We start from the raw sequence: 23,110 nt of genomic DNA on the forward strand, positions 1-23,110 counted from the left end.
TGGGGTGAGAAGAAACAAGTATCAAAAAAGCAATCATTATGAACTGTATATTGTGGTGTTTCTTTTCTTTTCTTTTTTTTAGGTTTCACAGTTCAAGAACAATTACTGATAGTATTAGCTAATTCTAATCTTCACATTTTCTAGTGGGAAAAAAAGATTTTTTAAGAATAGCAGGGTTAGGTAAAATCTCTGTCTGTGATTGGAGAATCCCTACCAGAGACAGAACAGATTGTGTTTTGCTAGATCAAGGATGGACAATTTTGCAGGCCAGGGGATTGCCTCCTTTACAGCCCACCACCTCAAAAAAATAAAAATATAGGTGTAGGTGTGTGTATGTATGTATGTATATGTGTGAGTGTATATTTATATATATATATGTGTGTGTGTGTGTGTGTGTGTGTGTGTATATATATATATTGCACCAAAATGTATTCTAGTGCTTTGGGGCAATTCCTTCATGGCCTGGGAGCCCTGGTCCAGTTCACACTCGAAACACACCTTTTATTTCCAACAGGAAATGACCTGAATATTAATTTCCCAGTCTATTTGGAAAAAAGGCCTTCTTTACCTCCCCCCCGCAAGTGGTGAAATTGCATTTCACAAACCTAGAAGACATGGGGGAGAGAACAGTTTTTTCTGGAATAAAGTGCAATTTTTTGGCAGGCTCTAGGGGGACCTGGGGCCACAAAATAGCATTGGTGGTAGATTTTCCCCAGGAATAGATGGGTCCATGGGTTGACTCAACAAAGGGCTAGGTCGATATGTTCAAAAGATGCCAACAAAAGGAAAACAATAGTGTTTAAAGGGGATTAAAAACTGAGCTTATTCCCTAAATATAACTCAACCAAACTTTATGAGATACAATTACCCAACTATAATTGTTGCAAAATCATAGTGGACTTCTACAATAAAGGTCAGTAAGTAAAAGCTTAATATCCCCGAGTTACATATATATTGAATGCTTCAAATAAAGTTTTTTTTCATACCCAAGGCCATTAATCATAAGCAATTCTTCTTCTTTTCCCATTCTGACACTAAGCAGGGAGCGAATTTGACCCAGTGCTACTAGTAAGTTGATTGTATCTTGCACAGAGGCAGCACTTATAGTATAGGATTTCTTCAGAGCCTGCAGCAGCTCACCAATACTGTCATATTGTCTTCGAAGGAGATTAAACATAATACGAACTAATTCTGGGTCTTGGATCTGATCTTCTTGAGCCCAGGAAACCATAGTTTGAGATATCAACTCCTTCAATGTAGCTGCAGTGGAAGGCAGAAAAAAGGAAAAGAACATGCAATCTATACGGAAAAGAAGGTATTTCAAATGATTGTGTGGAATAAGTAACCTGGAAACCCAACAATGGTTATTTCATAAATTCAGAAAAGCTTTCTCCAACTGTTGATACAGAAACTCTGGCAGTTTCATTCCCTCAAGTCTCCAAGCTCTTTGATGATGCCACCATGATGCTTTAAGCACACCTGTAATAGGTGCCACAGAGGTCATTCTCAGCCACTCCCAAACATTTGTAAAAATAATGCCATGTCACTACATAGCATCACCCCTAAGGCTTTCTATGAGAGGTAGCTTTTGGAATTACTCTCTACAGCTGTTCCAAGACATAGCCAAGTTAGTCTGGGGTATCGGTATGCAAAGGAATCTTGTAGAACCTTTAAGACTGTGAAAAAAGCTGTAGCATGAGCTTTCACAGTCTTGGTATACTTCATCAGATGAATGGAGACACAGCTCTCCAGCTATGGCAGTGACTTCTTGACCTTTAAATTTCATCCCTTACCTCCAAAGTTTACAAGGAGATTCCTTCATAATCAAATTTTGCTTCAACATGACTCAATGGTATGATTTGTCCATTCTGCTATTGCTACAAACCATCTTTATAATAATGGTCTATGAATTAATTTTAAAACATGGGATTCCAATTCTGGTTTGTCACCTAATTGCAATTTATAGTTTGTTTGCTCAGATATAATGCTGAACTACTAAACTTCCTCAATTTTCATTTGTAATGTCTGGATTGGGAAATTTACTACAGTTTGCTTTACTCAGTTCCACTATTGGTTCCCAGTTATCTAACACCTTTATACAGAGGAAATACAGTCATCCCTCCAAATCCACAGATTCTTTATCCATAGATTCAACTATCCACACCTTGAAAATATTTCAAAAATATATAAATTCTCAAAATAAAACTTTGATTTTGCTATTTTAAATAAAGGACACAATTTTACTATGTACTGTATATATTTGGACTTGAACGTCCACTGATTTTGGAGTCCACAGCGTCCAGGAACCAAACCTCAGTGGATATCAAAGGCCCACTGTACATTCCATTCACAAATACCACAAGGATAGAAACTGAGAAGGGTCAGAAAAGGAATAAAAATGCTTGAAGAAGAAACCAGGAGAAATAAAGACACACCACAAACCATAACTACTTACTAGTTTTGTGGGGTGGTGGCAGTATGCCTTGCTTAGCAAGCACTAATTCTGAAGTACAGGTTTTTACAGAGATTCAATTAGCAATTATGATGCTATAATAAGAATTGCACTTTTTAAAAGTAATTAAAACGTATATATAGGAGCATGATGTTTACCAGTAATTTCTGTGAGTTTATATATTGGCAAAATTAATACTTCTAAAGTACATGAGTTTATCATTGGCTTGTTCAGTTTTACAATGTTTACAGGTCCACCTGGTTTTGACAGACAATGGAAAAGAAGCATGCTCAGGTGAATGTTGCATACCACATCTTTACAACATGTTATTCATACCGCTATTGTAATATTCAATAAATAATTACAATGTACTAATAAGATGGCCAGGTGTTTCAGCAAGATGAAAATATGCTGTTTTCTCTCAGGCTGTTTTGGCTCTTTTTTCGAGAGCTTCTTAATGAGCTAATGGTCAGTTCAGAGTAGTTGGCATGAATTTCTTTATTTGGAACAAAAAGCCAACAAGTTTAATTTCAGGTAATGCGTCAACTAAAGTGTCTTTTTATAATTCAGCTCTCAGGAATGTTTCAGAGATTTATTAAGTGGTTAATATGACAGAGCATTTATGAATGAATATATTTATGGGACCATTAAGAACAATAAATGCTTAAATTTGTACACTTCTAACAAACTGAAATTTAAAGAGTAAATCGTGACATTTTTGGAGCAGGACAAGATTTGTAGGTGAGCCCTTTTCACAGGGGTGCAACATTCTGATAAGCAAAAATGTATGATTCCTGTTTTCCTTTCCTTCTTCTCAAAAAGTAATGTATTGAAGAGCACTGCATAGTAAGCTTGTCCCCCAGCACTTAGGTGGTATTTTTCTCCATAGTTTTTCTGTACAGTGCTCCTCAACCCATTTAAGCGATGGTTCCCCATGGCTGGCGACTGTTGTATCAGCATACATTCAGTATGCACACACACACATCTCAGTGGTAGTGGAAAGTAAACAAATGTGTACTTCTGAAGTCACAATTCCAAATATCTGAGGTCCACAATAATCATCAAGTTAGCCCAGAAATAAATAGAGCTACTTTTGAAAGTTGGGAGAAAGTAATTATCTTACTTCTGACCCAATTGAATGTAAGCCATGATGGAAACAGCCATCACAACTTTTACATTTTAAAAATTGAAATTATTTACAATAGCAAACAAAGCACCAAGCAGCCAATCAGATTTGGCTACTTGTCCAAAATCATAATAATGATATCACTGCCCTCCAGTTAAAGTAATTAATCCCACAGTATTGAGAGCCAGCATGGTGTAATGAGTTGAGTGTTGGACTACAACACTGAAAGACTAGGGTTTAAATCCTCACTTGACCATGCAAAGACACTGGGCGCCTTTGGGCAAGTCACAGTCTCTCAGCCTCAGAAGAAGGGGAAGGCAAAGGCAAATCTCCTCTTAACAAATTTTCCCAAGAAACACCCATGATAGGCTTGCCTTAAGGGTTGTCATATGTTAGGGACACAACAACAAGGTCAGTTGTGTCACAAAGTCATTTCTCTTTGCCTCTACTGCCAGGATTCTGGTCCATGCCCTAGTGGTCTCGTGACTTGATTTCTGTAACCTCCTTCTGGCAGGGCTTCCTCTCTCTCACCTCCATCCTTTAATTTCTGTCCAGAATTAAGCTGCACGCATTATTACATCCGCCCACCGCTCTCACCATGTCTCTCCTTTAGTGGCATCCCTTCACTGGCTCCCCTCCATTTTCATAATCAGTATAATCTCCTGTTGTTGACTTTTAAAGCCCTGCATGGGCTGGCCCCTCCTGATTTACCTAACCTTCTTTTTCCTCACCTTTCCACTCATGCTCTCCATTCTAGTAGTCAAGGTCTGCTGTCTCAGCCTAGGATTTTCACTGCCCCATCCCGGATTCGTCCCTTGTCACTTGCTGCCCCTCACTCCTGGAACCTTCTTCCCCCAAGAACACGGCTCATCACTTCTTTAACCAGTTTCAAAACCGAGTTGAAGACCATCCTGTTCATAGAAGCATTCCCAGGCATTGCATAACTATTATTTGTTATTTGTCGTTTTTAATTTGTTGCCTGCTTTACTTTATTGAACCCTTTCCTGTATTGTCATGTATTATTTATATGTATTATGCTATTATTTCTTAGATTGTACGCCATGGGCAGGTTTACTTTATCTATTTTATTGTTTGTATGTACAGCGCTGTGTAAATCTACAGCGCTATATAAAGCATAACAACAACAACAACAACAACAATAATAATAATAATAATAATAATATGACTGACAAGATGACATCACTGTTACTAAAATTATGAAGACCAATTTTAAAATTAAACAATTGGGCTATATCCTCACATAAAACTGATTTGAACACACCAAACAGAACAGATCTCCTTTCTGCTTACACTAGTCTTCCTGATCCCCAAATTTGCTTTCTGAAGGTCATCCAAACTTCTAGAAAAGATAGAGGAATTGACTAGTGACAACAAGAAAATGGAATCTGTTCTACTCACAATATCTATTCCACTGACAGACAGACACCACTGGATACAGCACATTGTTCTGAAGATGCAGACAATTTTGGCAGTAAAACCAGTAAGAGATAGGAGATATGCATTTTTTTGCCTGGAGAATATTGATTCTACTGAAAGCCTCCTCTTTTTACACCCAAAAATGCCTTTGCATGAACACTTGGTTCAGCTCTAATGTGCACCACAAATCCATATAGATTTTAGATTCATCTAACAGTTGTAGCTTCCTAAGTATTCTGAACACTAGTGAGGATGCTGTGAATTATCTGTCGAAGTCCCTAACTCCTCACCCACCCACCCACCCACCCACACTTTCCAGGCTTTCACTGAGGAAAGGAATGATCATTAAACCAAATTAATTCTGTGCTTTAGGTATACCATATTATCTTATGTTAATAAGAAAACAGTGGTAGTCTGTTTTTGCTGATTTAAGGAAAGCAAACCTTAAGTTAAATCCACATAGACTCATAGAGCTGGAAAACACCTGAAGGCCATAAACTCCAAGTGCTTGCCATGTAGGAATACACAATCATAGCATGCCCATCAGATGGCAATCTAACTGTAGTTTATGTTCTCATATAGTAAGCTACTTTTCCCAAGGGATTGATTATTCAAATTTTAGCTATGTATTCTAACAGTAGAGATTGAAACACATGAATAGTCAAGACTATTTAAAATTCTTTGTTCAAAATTATCTCAAAAAGTGAAAAACCTTTCATTTACAGTTATGCCATATGTGTCCCTTGTGAAAATGCTTTCAAATCAAGAGAAGTGTATTTGTATGCTCTTACATACTTTTGCACAATTCAAAATACGAAGCTAAAACTAAGAAAGAAATGCCTTTTCAGATGGTGCCTATATTGTACAAGCTTCTGTAGAAAATGTAAAAAAAAAAAAAAGGATTAGTGATGTATGTAGGCTATTCTTTTTCCTTACCACAGCAGGCTCCAAACAGTAGAGCCAAAAGTGTTTTACAAACTCTGTTTAATGGCTATTGTTAGCTGTATGCCAGAAGTGACCTAGAATTCCTAATGTCCCTGGATATTTCAGAAGTGTGTGTGTTTTCATTTTTAATGCTTGACTGGATGAACTCACTGAAGCATCACTTCCATGCATTCTTTACTAATCCCAATAAATCCCAGCTGTTTTATTTAATTGTAAACGATGCATTAGTGTCATTGCAAAAATTCAGACCCTAAATCTTGACAATAGTTTTTAAAGCTGTCTATTGAAAAATACAGTTCTTGAGCTAAGTAACTGAGGTGAATTAATGAGCAGGAATCAGATGTTTCATGTTGAAAAGTACATGTTGTGAAACCAGACCAGGCCAGTCAAACACCTTGTACTGAGGAAGGTATCAGATTAATTATTAGAGATAGCTATATACTGAACACGACATACGTTGTTTTGCATTTATTTTTTGTCTTTTCCAAAGAAGACAGAAGACAATGTGGTCTAACCAGAACTAAAGTCCAGCCGTTGATCCTAGTGGGGTTATTGTTTGTATATTTAGCCATGGGCAGCAATTTGTTTTGCTAAAATCTATCTTCTTTTAGGCATCTCCTCATCAATTGTTGTGGGATTTCAATTAAAGCAGAGTATACATTTTGTGTATCATAAAAGACCAGTACTAATTGCACACTGGATATGGCTACTATCTGAACCTGTACTCAGGACAAGAGGCTGCTGTTAGAACAAAATATGGAGAAACAGAATGGTTCCCAATTTCCAAAAGCTGCATACTATCAGCCTATTTATTCAACCTGCATGCAGAGGATATTTTATACAGAGCAGGCTTGGACACAGAGGCAGGAAGATAGGAGAAAGGAACTTTAGCAATCTAAGATATGCAGAAGACACAATGCTATTAGCAGAAACAAAGACCTGTACCAATTACTGAAGAAGATCAAGGAGGAAATGTTGAACATTAAAAAAATAATAATGACCATGGAACATCTGCAAGAATTTATCCCAACAATGAGAAAAATGAAATACTATATTAAACTCGTCGATATGTTGAGAAATTTATGCCCAAAAATTGACCCCTGAATCCTGGGTTTACTTATATATGGGTCAATATGGCAATGCTGATGATGGCAGCTCAGTAGCATTCAGTGACAAATACATATACATACATCTTCCTCCCCACTTTCCCTCCATACCTGGGAATGGGCTACTGGAAGCAGAGAGAGTGCATGGCAATTTTTATTTCTATGGGAGCAATAGCTGATCCAGTCACAAACACACACATGTTCCTCCCCACTTTCCCTACTCCAGCATGTATGCACACACGCACATACACACACACACCCTCCTTAACTCCTTTTACATTTGACTCTTCCCCAACTGACTCTTCACCGCCTTCTCCTCCTCATCCTCTGTGAGAAGACAAGCTGGCTGCTACAGACAACTGTGGATGGGCCAGCAGTAAAGAGCTTCCATTCTGGGAAAAGACTACTATAAAAGTAGGTTTCTTAGTGGGATTTGAAGGGGCAAGGGGCACCTGTGACTGTTTAATCCCACTCCAAAGAAAAAAATGGCTGCAACTGGGCTTTTTGGTGCTTCCTCACTGCGGCAAAGAAACAGTCTGTTCACTGCTGGAGAAATGCTGAAGAGCCTCCATGGACCTGAGAAGCCTCAAAGTTTTGCCCTCAACTTATCCATGGATCATACCAAAATCATAACTTTGGCTCCAAAACTTGTCCTCAACTTATACATGAGATTGATTTATAGTTGAGTATATATGGTGGTCAAAGAGTTTCCATACCTTGAATTAAATACTGTATTGATCAGAATGGAGACTACATGTCAATAGATAAAAAGATTAGGATTGTGAATGGCAGCTACAAAAGAACTGGACAAAATCATAAAATGAAAAAACATAACTGAATACTAAAGAGCGAATAGTCCAAGCCAAATATTCTCCATCAACATGTATGGATGTGAAAGCTTGGCAGTAAAACAAAGCTATAGAAAGAACATATGGTGCTGGAGAAAAGTACTGAGAATACCACGGACAGCCAAGAAGACAAACACATGGGTTCTAGAACAGATCAAGCCTAATATCTGTCAGGCAAGATGACTAAATTGAGGTTGTCATACTTTGACCACATCATGAGAAGGAATGAATCATTAGAAATACAATGATGCTAGGAAAGGTGGAAGGCAGTAGAAAGAGAGGAAGACCATATGCAAGATGGTTAGACTCAACCAGGAAGGACACAAGCCTGGGCTTGCAGGACCTGTGTAGAGGATAGGGGGTTTTGGGGTTGTCTCATCCACAGGGTTGCTATGAGTCAAAGCTGACTCAAGGGCAGTTAACAATGACAGCTACAAAGGGTATAAAGGACAAATAATTGAACCAAGGATCAACAATCAAGGCAGTTTACTTCACAGTGGGAGAAAGCAAATATTTTTCTCCATATTCCAACATCCCAAAAGAGTGAATATTTTTCCTGTGCAAACAGTAAACAGGTTTCCTATACAGGAAACACATTCTCTGTGCAGAAAACAATTCTTCCACAACATTTTTGTATATTCAAATACTAGGAGAAAAAAAGTACAAAATTCCTTCTATTATCCACTTCAGTTTAATTTCCAGAACATTGGTAAACCTTTTTTTAAAAAAACACAACAACAGTAGGAATGAGTAAATAAATAATAAATAAATATGAATATGAATATTTTTTCCTTTTCAACCTTGAAATCAACGAGACTTCTTTTTGAGCAGATATGTACAGAATTACACAGGATTATTATAAGAATAATCAAAATTATGCCTTCTTAATTAGATTCATGAGAAAATCCACCAATATACTAATAGGGCAGGGGTTCTGTGATTAATTCAATAAGAATGGAAGTGCCATCACAGATGCAAACATCAAGGGGAAATATAATAGAAAAAAGAAATCTAAAAGCAGTATTTATAGACCCAAGTTTGCTAGGTTTCAGCATGATAAGTATCTGCTCAGCTATTACTGAAGAACCATAGGTAAATCATGAACATTTACTCTACACTACATCACCAGGTTACTCTAGTATTTATATATACTGTACGTAGATGAAGGACAGATCAAGGCAGAACCTAAGCTTTTTTGGCTAATATACATCACCTCTTTTCTTACTGTGGTCAGTTGTAGCTGCATTATTTGTGGAAATGCTATTTTTAGTGAATGGATAGCAGTGCTTAAGAAAAGGCTTAAAGATAGAGCCGAAAGGGCCAGGAAGAACCGTACCATATATACTCATTTATAAGTCAAGAAAGTTATGCCCAAAAATTGACCCCCAAATCCTGGGTTGACTTATATACAATATGGTAATGCCAATGTTAGCTGCTCATTCAGTGGCAAACACACACACATACACCTTTCTCCCTACTGTGCCTGGGAATGGGCTGCTGGAAGCAGAGGGAATGCAGGGCTATTTTTATTTCTATGGGAGCAACAGCTGATCCAGTCACAAACTCACATAACCTTCCTCCTCACTTTCCCTAGTCCAGCACGCACATGCACACACACACTTTCTCTCCCTCCTTGCCTTAGGTCCTTTTACATTTGACCCTCCCCCAAGTGACTCATCACTGTCTCCTCCTCTCCCTTCGTGAGAAAACAACCCAGCCACTAAAACCAACTGTGGATGGTAAAGAGCTTCCATTCTGGGAAGAGTCTACTGTAAAAGTAGTTTTCTTGGTGGGACTGAAGGAGCAAATGGCACTTGTAACTGTTAAACTCCACTCCAAGGAAAAAATGGCTGCAACTGGGGCTCTTCAGTGCTTCCTCGCTGCAGCAGAGAAACAGCCTCTGTCACTCCCAAGGAAATACTGAAGAGCTACCACAGACTTGAAGAGCCTCAAAGTTTTACCCTCGACTTATCCATGGGTCATACCAAAATCCATAACTTTGGCCCCAAAATTTGCCCTTGACTTATATGTGAGATCGACCTATACGGCAGCTTGACTGTATGATTTACAGTCAAATATGAAAATGTATGCTATACTAATCATATGTTGTGCTATAGATATCTTAAAAGCAGCTATGAGAATAATTCCTACTCCAATGCAACACTTTTGCTAGAGGGAAGTTCCTTGGTGTTTCTGTGGCCTTGTAAAGTAGGTACAATTACTTTGACTGGTTCTGAAAATCATGTGCATTTTAATTTCTAAGACACTTTGAGTGCCATGTGGGAGAAAAGCAGGATATAAATCAATTAAGCAAATATCCTGATCAATTTTAGATTCTTGTTACCTTCTGAGGGCTTTCTCACTATCAGAATCTGGATGGACCTAAAGGCAGAGATGCAAGGATGAATGCACTGCACAAATATGAATCACCAAGAGTCTGAAGTCTTTGTGCATCAGCAGAATTCCAACCTGGGTGGCTAGGGAACTGGAGAAAGACAATGTAGCACAGAAGAGTTGGAAAGCACTATGATGACAACCAGCATTACCATATCCTTCACAAGACCTAGAGATGGATTCAAGCATCAAGCCAATTGACCCTTGGCAAGTAATTTTTCAACTTAAATTTTGTTTAGAGGCTTCCTACTGCTGACTCAGACTATTTTCATACATAAAGACTTCTAGTTATATTTGGTTTAAGAGGTTTATGGTCTGTGTTTTTTCATTTGTTTTTACTTTGCCTCATTATTTTTGTTTTTGATTATTTTTAATTGTGAGTGATAACTGGCTTGTGAATGAAGAACAGCATAAATTTCTCCTTAATACTAAAACAAAAGAGATACGTTTCTGACGAAATAAACATCAGAAAGGAAAGAGAGCTGGGGGAGAAAAAGGAGAAGGCTTACTGTGGCAATGAAGTGATAAGTCCAAGGACACTGTTCAAGGTTTGTTGAAAGTCTGGAAGCCGGTGTTAGACTGTCTAAATACTGAATACTCAACAGTAAGAGTTGAGAAATAGTGACATCTGGTGGTGAAAGCAGGAAATAAGGAAACAAGAAATATTAATATGCTTTTACATTTGGATTGATTTATAGCCATAGCTTAACGTTCTATTTTTATATTTTTTCCTCTTTTTTTCCTTTTTCTTTCCATTTTTGTGTTTTTTAAAAGCTATTTTGATTTTTTTCCTCTCCTCGATTATTTTTTATATTCTCCACTGTTTTTGTAAAGTAAATTGGATCAGATATACATTGTTAAGTTTCTGAAGTTTGGAGGTTCTGGTCCCCCCCCACCTTTTGATTTATGTTGATCATTGGTTTTTGGACCAGTTACCTTTTTCAGATTCATTTAAAAAATGGATTGAAAATGTTTGGATTTTTGAAACCTTTTTCTCTCTCTCATAGATTTTGGAGGTCTTTTGTTGTTGTACCATTTTATTATTACTATAACTATTATTACTATTACAGTGGTGCCTCGGGTTACGAAATTAATTCGTTCCGTGGCACCGTTCGTAACCCGAAAAGCCTTCGTAAGCCGAATTGCCATAGGCGCTAATGGGGAAAAGCCGCGATTCCGTGCGAAAAAGCCGAAAAAAGCACCAAAAGTTTTTTCGTAACCCGAAAAAACATTCGTAACCCGGAACAATGTTTTCCTATGGGATTTTTTCGTATCCCGAAAATTTCGTAACCTGGGTATTTCGTATCCCGAGGTACCACTGTATTTTTCTTTTTTTGGAATTTTTGTAATTTTTTAACAGTCATCTTTTCCTCCTTTTTCCATTTTTTAACAAAATAGTTCTTGTTTTTCTTTTTCCTTTTTCCTTTTCAGTTGTTTTTTTTCAAATTCTCTGAGACTGATATTTCCAAGAAGAAGAAGAGCGATAAGGAGGAGTGGAGAGGAGGCAGAATAAAGTTGACAGAAGGAAAGAGAGGGAAGAAAGAAAGAAAGAAAGAAAGAAAGAAAGGGAACATGATGATGTCAAGATCAAAGATAGGAACTACTGTATATATAGGTAACAATTAAAGTTGACAGAAGGAAGGAGAGGGAAGAAAGAAAGGGAATATGATGATGACAAGATCAAAGTTAGGAACTATGTAGAGGTAACAACTGAATCAGACATTAGTATGAAAATATTGGAAGAAATGCAAGCAATGTGAGGACAGATGTCAAAGACTGAATCAGATATGAAACCAGAGTTGAAAGATGTAAATCAGACTTTGGCAAAGATGACTCAAGAGTTAATCCAAAGTAAGGGGAAAAAATCAACAACTTCAGGAAAAAGCAGAGAAACTGGAAAACAGTGTGGTGAGAATTGATTGAGATCATGAACAGGACCATGACAATTGGGCATTGATGGAGCTGAATGAGAGGGAGTATTTAAGATTTAAAGGTATTCAAGAACAACCAAAGAAAAATATGAGAGAAAAGATGGTGGAAATCCTGGCTGAAATATGTGAACTGAGCCGAGAAACCATGCACAGGGAAGTAGATAGAGTCTATAGGATGAATACTGAAATAGCAATGAAAAGAAATCTAGCACGAGATACTACAGTATATTTTGTAAGAAAGTTTGTCAGAGATCAGACACTATATCAAAGTTATTTCATGAGATTGGAGACAAGTTGATTAGATTAATGAAGGTTATCCCACCAAGAATATTGAAAAAGCCCTAAAAAGTTATATATTCCTAACAGAGAAAAACAGAGAAAGGAAGATTTTGTTCATTTGTGAAAAGCCTGACAGTATATCTCTGACGTACAAATAAAGGAGATTATGGACCTTACTGCATAGGGGCTCCCCGGAATGAAATGAGAATGGAATGAAAGGGGCCGGAAATGAGCAGGAAACGCATTTTACTGCACACAGAAGTCCCTCCCTCATTCCGTTCCCTTCCCTTCCGTTCCCAATTCGTCCCAGAGGACGCGATTTTTGAGAACTGTTCAGAACAGTTCTCAAAAATCACATCCTCTGGGACAAATTGGGAATGGAAGGGAAGGGAATGGAATGAGTGAGGACTTCTATGTACAGTAAAATGCATCCCTCACTCTTTCCGTTCCCTTCCTGACCCCTTCCGTTCCGTTCCCTTCCTGGCCCTTTCCGTTCCGTTCTCATTCTGTTCTGGGGAGCCTGTGCAGTAAGGTCCTATGTTTTGAACTCAGTTGCAAACACAAAGTCTTTCTGGCAGATATATATGAAAGAAATGGAAAAGAAGGAAAGAAGAGAAAAAGAAGAAGTAGGAGAGAAAGTGGAAGAAGAAGAGGAGCAAGAAATAGACCCAGAAAGAGATTCAGAGAATCACCTGGGAAAGGCCCAAAGCTTTTCACTTGAAGAAAAAAAAGGAAGGAATAGAGAATTGATGACCCCAGGAAAAAGAACTAAAATAAAAGACTTGTCTGATTCATTCATTCAGTAAGCAAAAAAATTAATAAAGGAAAGGAAAGTGGATTTTAAAGAGAGCTAATGTTTGAAAAACCCTGAAAAATGATATTTCATTATTTGAGTAAATTAGGAAGTGACTGTACCTGTTTGCAGGAAACACATATTTTAAAAAGCACATGTAATTTATCTAAAATATTCAAAATTAGGAAAATATTTTATTTCTGCCTCAAATTAGAAGAAAGGAGTAGTAGCTATATATGCTAAAGATTAGCTGCTACCTGTGAAATTATTTGGTGATAAATATGACAGGTATATGGGCATTTAAACTGACATACAAAAAGAAAACATATTGGTGTAAGAATTTATGCGCCATTAAAAAATAAGACTTTTTTGTTAGACAAATTAATAAATGAAATTCTGGACTATTTATTTGAAAAATGTAGTTGTATGGGTGTTTGGAACAAGGTTATATTTCCTTTATTAGATGGAAAATTGCAGGGAAACCATTGAACATGATCAGGGGAAATTGCCTAATTATTTTTCTTCCTGTTATGGAAAGTCTAGGATTAAAGTAAGGAATACATCTTCTTTTAAAATGGGGGGGGGGGGGAGGGGGAGAAAATTTTAATTTGGTTGGAAATGAGATTATTCAGTCTTAAATTATGTGCAAAAGGGAAATATAAAAGATTTTTGAGGACAATTTAGATAAAGGAACAGAATTAGGAACTGCACAGGATGCTAGTAAAGCATTTGTAGGAGAGACGTTTTTTCAACAAACTGTAGAACAGAGAAGGAAGTGAGAAGAGAAAAGGAAGATTTGGGGTAGAAGCTGGCTGGATTGGGGCTGTGCATGTTTGCCATGGCCCCAGTCTAGCCTTAAATGGGCCTGCTCCAAGCTGCCTCATGGCCGTCTGTTTTGCCCTTAAGATGCATCAAATGCAACTATCCATGTTAATGGTAAATTAAATGGAAAAGAAGTTCAATTTTAAAAAAAAAAAAGGTTTTGAATCTGCAAGCAAAATAGGGAAATGGTTAACTCAGGTGCGGTATAGGAAATGGTTAACTCAGGTGTGCCATGCTGGCGGTGATATTAGGGTTAGGGAGCATTCACCAACCACACGCGCTCCCTAACCCTAGCACGTGTGGGGGCTGCCATGATTGCATGGTCCTGCCCACACACCACATACATTGGTGACATCGTAGCTGTGCAGCGTCCAAATGGCGCTGCGCAGCTGCGATGCCACCATGCCATCCTATGGCGCTTTGTTGCATTACAGTTGCACAGCAAATAGGAGCTGTTTCTAAGCGCTCCTTTTTTGCTGTGCAGCAGTACCACACCATTTGGTTGCTGCAGTAACGCTGTGCAGCAAAGAGAGGCAGTCTCAGCCCGCCTTTTTTTAGGTGGTATGTACAGTGCCATAGAAACTTGGAAGGTTTATATGTTGGAAGGTTGAGAAAAGGCTTGAAATTCAGATTGTCAAATAATCTCAAAGAAAACTTCTATATGATGATGCTGCAGGGCAAAGGTAAAGGTTTCCCATTGACATGAATGTCTAGTCATAACCAACTGTAGGGGGCAGTACTCATCCCCATTACTAAGACAAAGAGCCAACGTTGACTGAAGACAACTCAAGCATGACTGCAGGTAATGCTGTTGCTTTCCCACTGAAGTGGTAACTATTTATCTACTTGCATTTGCAAGCTTTTGAACTGCTGGACTGGCCATACTGAGGAGGGAGCTGACTTGTTTTCACTTGCTCCAGAGACTAGGACCCGGAGCAATGGATGCAAGCTACAAGAAAAGAGATTCCACCTCAACATTAGGAAGAACTTCCTGACAGTAAGGGCTGTCTGACAGTGGAACACACTCCCTTGGAGTGTAGTGGAGTCTCCTTCCTTGGAGGTCTTTAAACAGAGGCTAGATGTCCATCTGTCGGGGATGCTTTGATTTGGATTCCTGCATGGCAGGGGGTTGGACTGGATGGCCCTTGCGGTCTCTTCCAACTCTATTATTCTATGATTCTATGATTCTATGAAACTGGGACTAGTGATGGGACAGATTTATGAACTATATCCCAAGGTTTTCAGACAAAGTGATAATATCTAGACAGTATTTTGCTCATCGCTCTGATTTCAGAGGCATGTGTGACAGATTTATAGAAATACAGAAGTATGCTCTACAATGAAAGACTAGAATAGAAGCTGTGATATTTAATTTTAACTGGGTCAAAGATAAACACCTAGAATTCATACTGCAGCGTAAAAGTTTTTTTAATCTCTCTGGAAACAACACTGTTGTTTTAATACTTTAGTCCACAAACAGAAGATTACTGAAGAGTTATTGGTACAACTCTTGGTTCCTAGCTTGTAATTCTTCTCTTACAGCTGTGTACAGCTTCGCCTTGGCACAAGATTCCCTGATATAAGTGTGCAGTTCCATCAAAACCTGGAGGAAGGTGAGTTATACCTCTGTTATGTCTGACACAAAAAAAGGAGACAATGGACCAATCTACTATTTCCACACTGACCTTTGTTGACTCCCTAAACTTTAATCCATAGGAATGCAGCAATCCAGCACTGGTGGTAACCGAGGTAAAAGTCATAATACTCATGCACACATAGTCACATTTATAACATATAGTATACAGAACCATGACACTATTTTTCCATGGTGATAGGATTGTGTGCTTCTGTGAGCAAGAGGTGATGTTGATGACAGCAGTGCTGCTGGTAGGGTCTCCCATGTCAGACAGACTTTTGTTTAAGTAGCCAGATCAAATGTGCTAAACAGTTACTGGGCAGCAGCAGTAGTATGTGTGTGTGTGTGTGTGTGGGGCAGACTAGCACAGGATCTCTCAGAGTCAACAGCAGTGGCACCACAACTAACGTCTGTTAGTACTGCACTCAAGGAGGCTCCTGTAAACCCCTTTTTGGATGTCTTTTACCATAAGAACCCTATGATGAGATGATCCAAACTGAAACAAGAGATAGTGCCAGAACATGACACTCCCAAGGTCAGATGGCACTCAGAAAGCTGCTGAAGTACAGCTACTGGGGTACTGCAGATAATAATTATGAGTAGTTCTGTGGCTAATGACACAACTGTGCTTAAGACAGTTAAGAAGGGTCAACTGTTCACAAAATGAAAAACAGACTTATACTATTAAGCCTAATTGATCAGGAGCCAGAAGAACTCTGGACTGTAGCCAGGGACACTGTTAGAGAGAAAAGCAGGAAGACATTATCTGTAGCCAAAAAGAAAGATAAGCCTCAATGTATGGCAGATGATACTCTATAAGCAGTCAAGGACAGAAAAGAAACAAAAATGAAAGATGACAAAACTAAAACCAGAACCCTGAATGCAAATATACAATGACTTGTGCACAGAGATAAGAAGAAATGCTATGATAATCAATGCCATAAAATAGACACTAATAACAAAAAAAAGGAAGTACAGGAGACTATTCCACAAAATCCAAGAAATCAAAGGAAAATTTAAACCAGGAGTAGGGGAGCTATACAACTACACATTACATAACCAAGTGCAATTTATTTTCCAGATGGAGCCCCAAGCATGCATAGCCCAGCACTGCTGATAGACAAATCTGTCAATTTGTTGATGGACTAGTTGTGTCAGTTTCAGTCACTCTCATTTTTCCTATCTTCCATTTCTTCTATTTTGTTTCTATGTCAGTTTTGTCTTTTAAAAGCTTGACAAAAAAAGATGCATTGCTTTGGGCAGATTTCTTAATGCACAGATTTTAATGCAATTTTGCCCAATATATGAATTTTTCAAGTCATGGCCTACATCAAGCCAGCAACCAACAACTAATATGATGCAGAGCTTTTAATCTCCCCTCTCTTTTTCAGCCATCTGTACCACCTCAAAAGCAGCTGTACAGTCTTCCAGAGCTGGTGGGGGGGAGTGAAAGCCACAATTCCATAAACAGTACCACCCCACTGGTTCTTGGCCACCATTGATACTTTTTCCAGTCATACCTACCATTTTGGGGTCACTATAATGTAAATATGTTTCCAAAGTTTTTGTTCAGAGAACTGAATTAAAAAATCCTGAGAACTGTGACTACTAAAGGACAAGTGTATTTCAGTTCACATACTGATTCAGGAAATGCAAATTCATTAAGCTCTTTTACCCTTCCCTGTCTCACACATGCTTTAGGTCAGCTTGAGATCTGTAGCTTATTCACAAATTAGAAAGCCCATAATGTTAGGGCTTGTAAGCTACAGCCATGGGCACCATTTATTGATCCTTAACTGATCACTTAAACTAGACTAATACCCAGTCTCCTAATCAATATCCCAAATTCCACTATTTTGCGTCAGTTTCAGCAAGTAACACTGGGAGGAAAACACTCTGGATAAAAAAAAAGTTTAGCATTTATAGTACTTTAAATAAATAAATATACAAAACTTTAATTTATATCCTGCTTTTTGTTTCCACAATCAAAGCGGCTTACAACCTTTAAAAAATACAATATATACAATTCCCCCCCCCTTAAAAAAGGATTAAACAATTCCATCCATTAAAATTACAGTCAATAAAAATCTAAAAACAATACTACAATAATAAAATAACAGTGGGCACAGTCTTCGCTTGTATATGACTGTGGGAAAGCGTTACATGGCTGGGATCACTTTAGAGTGTTTAGTGTACAGTTCATAGATTCCTCACCCACAGATTCTACCATCCATGGTCTGAAAATATTTTAAAACATATATATATTCCAAAAAGCAAACCTTCATTTTGCCATTTTACTATGTCATTGTATATAATGGGATTTGAGCACCCACAGATTTTGGTATCCACGGGGGATTCTGCAGCCAAATGCAACAGATACCAAGGGCCCAATGTACTTCATATCTTAGCAGTCCTTACATCAGCTCTGGAATATAGATTACTGTTACAACAGATGTAAGTCAGAGTGATATTAGTTTAGCTAAAGCTACCAAATACATTTATTATTAAGTAATATTTAAACCAGGAAGTTCTCAGTCCATACTAATACATTCAGACTGTCAGGGATCTGAAGGGCTAAAACACAGCACACAGGGAAATGCTTGATGTGTGTGTGTTTGGCCATGAGCATTCAGCAGAGTGGCAAGGCTGATCAGCACAGCTGAAGCTCATTGGCTCAAGGACACTTCAGTGCCCAAGTGCACGTAGCCATGGATGATGAAACCATGTGTCTGGATTGCACAGGAGACACATGACATGGTTACACACCTGAACTCACTGGGTTTGGGAGACCACATGGTCTGGAGACTATATAAACCCAGGGGTTGCAAGGGATAGCTTGTGGGTTTGTAGAAGGAGTTGGATTGGTATGGTTTGGAGTTTTAGAGATCTAGTTTTGTATAATAGCACTGTGAATAAAGAGCACTTTGGGAGACTTAGTTTCTCTGGTGGTTTATCAGAAGAAGCTATAGCATCGGTTTACTGTGTGTCCCCGGAGGTTCCTGCATTGCTGCAGTTCCTGGAAGACATCCAGTTGCTGTCATCCCAACTTGGACTTTGGAGCCACGCTTCGGCTTCTGGAAATTGCCAGCTCTGCTCCAAGGGTCTGATTTAACCCCAGGACTCGTTTGAGTTGCTGATAGTGGTTGTTGGACCCCAGCAGTTGCGCTGACACAGACTTCCCAACAGCTTTCAAATATAATGCTTTCCTTTAAAAATAAAAATAAAATGCAATACTTTGGCTAAGAATTTAAACTTACTAGGATATTTTTCTTCTTCCTCTGTAGGTTCTCTCTCCTCTGTTTTCGGTGGACCTTTTATTTTATATATCAATGAACGTAGTTTCCCAGTCCATGATATATCTTCATCTTCTACCTCTTCTTCCTCTAATGGAATACCTAATTGACAATAAAACTCATTTGTAATAAAGATGATTCAGTTTATTGCTAGAACTCTCGAAGTATTAAAATGATGCCCCAATGGACATGGGACTTACCTTGTGGAGTCCCCCTCAGATGAAAATAAAAACCACCCACAGGAATTTGAGGAATAAATGGAAACTCCAACTATCAGCCTCCCTCTAAGATCTTTGGAGCAGAGGCAGAGACAGGATTCTCAAAAGGGATCTATTCACCCCACTTCCAGAACAGGAACTCGGTCTAGAGCCACCCTATCCATATGAAGGTCCTGGCACAAATAACAGCAGGAAAGCCAATATTTAAGAAAGCCCAGCAGGACATAAGGCTGCAAAATCAGCATACTTGAACTCAACCTGATGACTGGAGTCATGAGATTTTTCTTTTCAATGTTCATGTTAACTTGCTCCCTCCTCTCAGTGTAGCACTTTGATTGATCCTGAAACTTGTAGGACTACAAATAATGTTAGAATTTCTTTGCCTTTAAGCACTGATATTTCACGATTGCTTGTGCTTGCCCAACAACTGATTTTGACACATTCTCTTGTTGCTCACTGTGCTCACTCTACTCAGTTTGGGAAATATGCTACCATAAACCGTGTGGGTGAATGTATCAGGCCCTTCACAGTTTATGTTTAGAGGCCCTTGTGGGCTTTAACTGGTCCCCTGTGGAACCGCAGCACAGGAGGATAAAAATGCATCCTAAGGTTCTGAGTAAGGTTCTGCCACATTGGATGTATCTGCAATGCAGAATTAATCCAGTCTGAGGCCGCTTTACCTTCCATGGCTAGATACTATGGATTTGTAGTTTTGTGAGATATTTAGTTTTCTCTCTCAGAGAGCTATGGTGCCACAATAAACTGTAAATCCTAGGATCCCATAGGATGGAGCCATTACAGTTAAAAAGGTATAAAACTGCATTATTTCTGCAGTGCAGATACAGCCGATCTTAGTGCTTTCCCTCACACTTTTTTTTTTTAAAAAATCCTGCTTTAAAATGTAGTTTTGTTTTTGCAATTTAAAGTGGTGTCCAAATATGCATGATGGGTGGGGGGGGGGGGGGAGCAGGGCTCTGAATGTTTTGAATGAGTCTCTGAACAGGTACAAAACCCATTTGTGAAAATCACAGACAAATTAAAGAGGAAAGGAAAATAAGTATGATTATGTTGGAGTAGCATAATATTTTGCCAACCCTCTGCCTGTTTCACCACTAAACAAGTTTCATTTTTAATTCTGCTGCCTTTCTTCAACATGTTAAATGACAAAACAGGAAATTCACCATGCCAATTTAGTCAGTAACTTTCTTAAATAATTTAAAGAAATACAAAATGTCTTTAAATGGCGTGAGAAAAGCCCACAAATCCTGGAACTTAAATATTTTGTGTGGAACTGGGAGGGGGGGATCACTTATTCCAAGTTGATATTTTTAAATCTGGATTTTATTACTAATTAATATAATTAATAAAAAACCTGCATGTTCATAAAAATAAAAACTAGCATATTGCTATGTATCCTAGTTTCTGTTCTAAGAATAGGATGGGATCTCCACACATCCCAGTCACTCCCTCTCTGCCTGACATTATGCTACTCCTGAGGACACTCGTTAGATCAGAATGATATGTGCCATGTATATATACAGATTTAAGGGGATGATTATGGGGGAGCAAAGGAAAGGTAAACAGCTGAAAATTGTGGATGCATGAATGGGAGCTTGTTCTGCTTGCAGCATACCATCTTTAGATTCTAGCTACTACATCAGCAAGTTATTATTTAGGGGCATCTTTCCCTTATATACTTTCCCAATGAATGGGATCTGCTGGAGGTGCCCTACTCTGGGTCTCGCAAGTGAGAACAATACACTGTGTGAGGATATGGGAGAGGGCACCCTGGTTGTGATATACCCTCCCCTTGGAGGATCTATTCATGCAGACATTGGTGTCATTCCAGTGCCAATTTAAACTTGGCTTTCTATTAAAGCCTATGGAGCATAAGGATTTTATCCAAATGTTATACACATTTTTTAGATGGTTTTAACTTTTTAAATTGTTCAGTTGTTTGATATGCTTTTAAATTGTTTATATCATTTTGATGTTTTAAATTATTGTTTAAATTGATTTTACTGTATGCCACCCAGAACTCATACAGGGTAGAACATGGCACCACCACTACCACAATGGAAAGCAAGTGTCATTTAACAGGATTCTTAGTTATGGCAGGCTCCTTATTGATTTCTCAATTGCAGTTATGCAATATTACATAAACTCACAGCAAATAATATTTAAAATACAAAATAAAAAGATATTGATTTATATGTTTGCATTGGAGGGAGGAATCTTTTTAAATGGCTCTTCATGATCCACTTGCCAGAAAAACATTTTCTGATTGCAAATTGTGTGTGGTTTACTGCTTGCAAGAGAATGTTTTAGATAATCATTCTAATTAATTGTTGTGTTTCATCTTCACAGTTTTCTGTTATACTTTATCAAAATCATGTTTGCAAGGAAAATGCAATAAAAACAAAACATTTATGAGAAGTAATCCTTTACAAAGAAATAAAATCCCAGCAATATGCCCCCTCCCAAAGTAAGTATGCTATACTTACCACAATGCATTAGGAGATCATCATGAAACTCATAAAGCTCTTCCCGAATCTCATCTGGACAAGGACAATCTTCTCCCAGTTGAAAATTTAGCAACATATTAATCTGAAATGATAAAATTAAGCTGAAATATCTTTGAATGATAGTGGAATTCCCCACAATATGGTTATAGTAGCATAATAGCACAAATATTAGACATTGTTTACCCAGGCATTTAATGGGACTTCATTCCAGAGCAAAGAAGATTGTGACTTTGATTTACAACAGTTTTATTGATTTTGAGCATAGATTGCTTAGTTCAAAAAAAGTGAGGTGAGGTGAGCATATTTGAGGAAAAGCACAAACTGCTTGCTTGCATCTTTGTTTCTTTGAGTGACCAGTAGTGGTTCTGCACTGCTCCAGAGCAATTCTTCTTAAGAGTTCTCAGGGGAACCCTACTTGAGTCTCTCTCTGTGCAATCCTCAAGATGTAGCTACCATTCTTTTCAAAACAATTACTACCATAGCAGCTGTAGCACTAAATGCCAAAAAAGGGCAAGATATTGCTGTAGAGCAATCAAGTTGTGTGAATGCACTGTCAGCTTGTCATTCTTCACCATGGTCTCTGTATAACATGTATGAGCAATATCAAATGCAAACTTATGCTTTGTCAGCAGGAAAACACATCATAACAGAATATAATAAAAAGACAAAATCAGTCTTTTGCCAATGGCAGCATCCATTCAAAACTGGATGTTGATATAATAATGACACCTCAGGGCTGATGTTTGAGACCAAGTAACTGCCTTCCAAACATTAGGCAGTAATACACCTCTCAAAAATGGAAAACACTTTTGCAGAATTACTGTAAATGTCTTGTGGTAACAGTGAGTTAGCTAAACTATGCCAAGGTTATAGTGAACAATCCACTTTGAAAAATGTTGTGAAGAAACAGTTTCAGAATTCTCAGTCCAGAAAGACATGAAAAGTCTCTGTGTTTTTTCCAGTTGCTGAACTGTAATCAGAGCATGATGAACATGTACGGTAGTGGTCTCCAAACTCTGGCTTTCCAGGTGTTTTGAACTTTGGTTTCCAAAATCCCAGACCATTGGCCAATATGGCTTATTTTGGGAGGGGGCATGTTGCTGGGAGTTTAAGTCCAAAAACACCTGGAGGACCAGACTTTGGGAATCACTGATCTAAGGTATGAAAGTAAAATGTTATTGAAGGTAGAGGAGGTGCTAACCAGAAAGGAGCAAATCAGAAACAACTTGGTTAGAAAAAGCATAGTCTGGTTTATGGTTAATCTTTTCCTTGTGTCACAGCAAGTAAAAGTTTGATCCAGCCTTC

General features: G+C 38.2%; 1 protein-coding gene across 1 annotated transcript in view; it reads right to left on the reverse strand.

Moving 5' to 3' along the window:
- RYR3 (ryanodine receptor 3) overlaps positions 1-23,110 on the reverse strand; it is a 423,771-nt gene that overhangs the window by 216,188 nt on the left and 184,473 nt on the right. The window contains 3 exon segments of the mRNA XM_042477733.1: positions 987-1,260; positions 19,027-19,164; positions 21,785-21,887. Coding sequence (XP_042333667.1) covers positions 987-1,260; positions 19,027-19,164; positions 21,785-21,887 — 515 coding nt within the window.

The sequence above is a fragment of the Sceloporus undulatus genome, chromosome 1 (assembly GCF_019175285.1).
Source record: "Sceloporus undulatus isolate JIND9_A2432 ecotype Alabama chromosome 1, SceUnd_v1.1, whole genome shotgun sequence".
NCBI lineage: Eukaryota > Metazoa > Chordata > Lepidosauria > Squamata > Phrynosomatidae > Sceloporus > Sceloporus undulatus.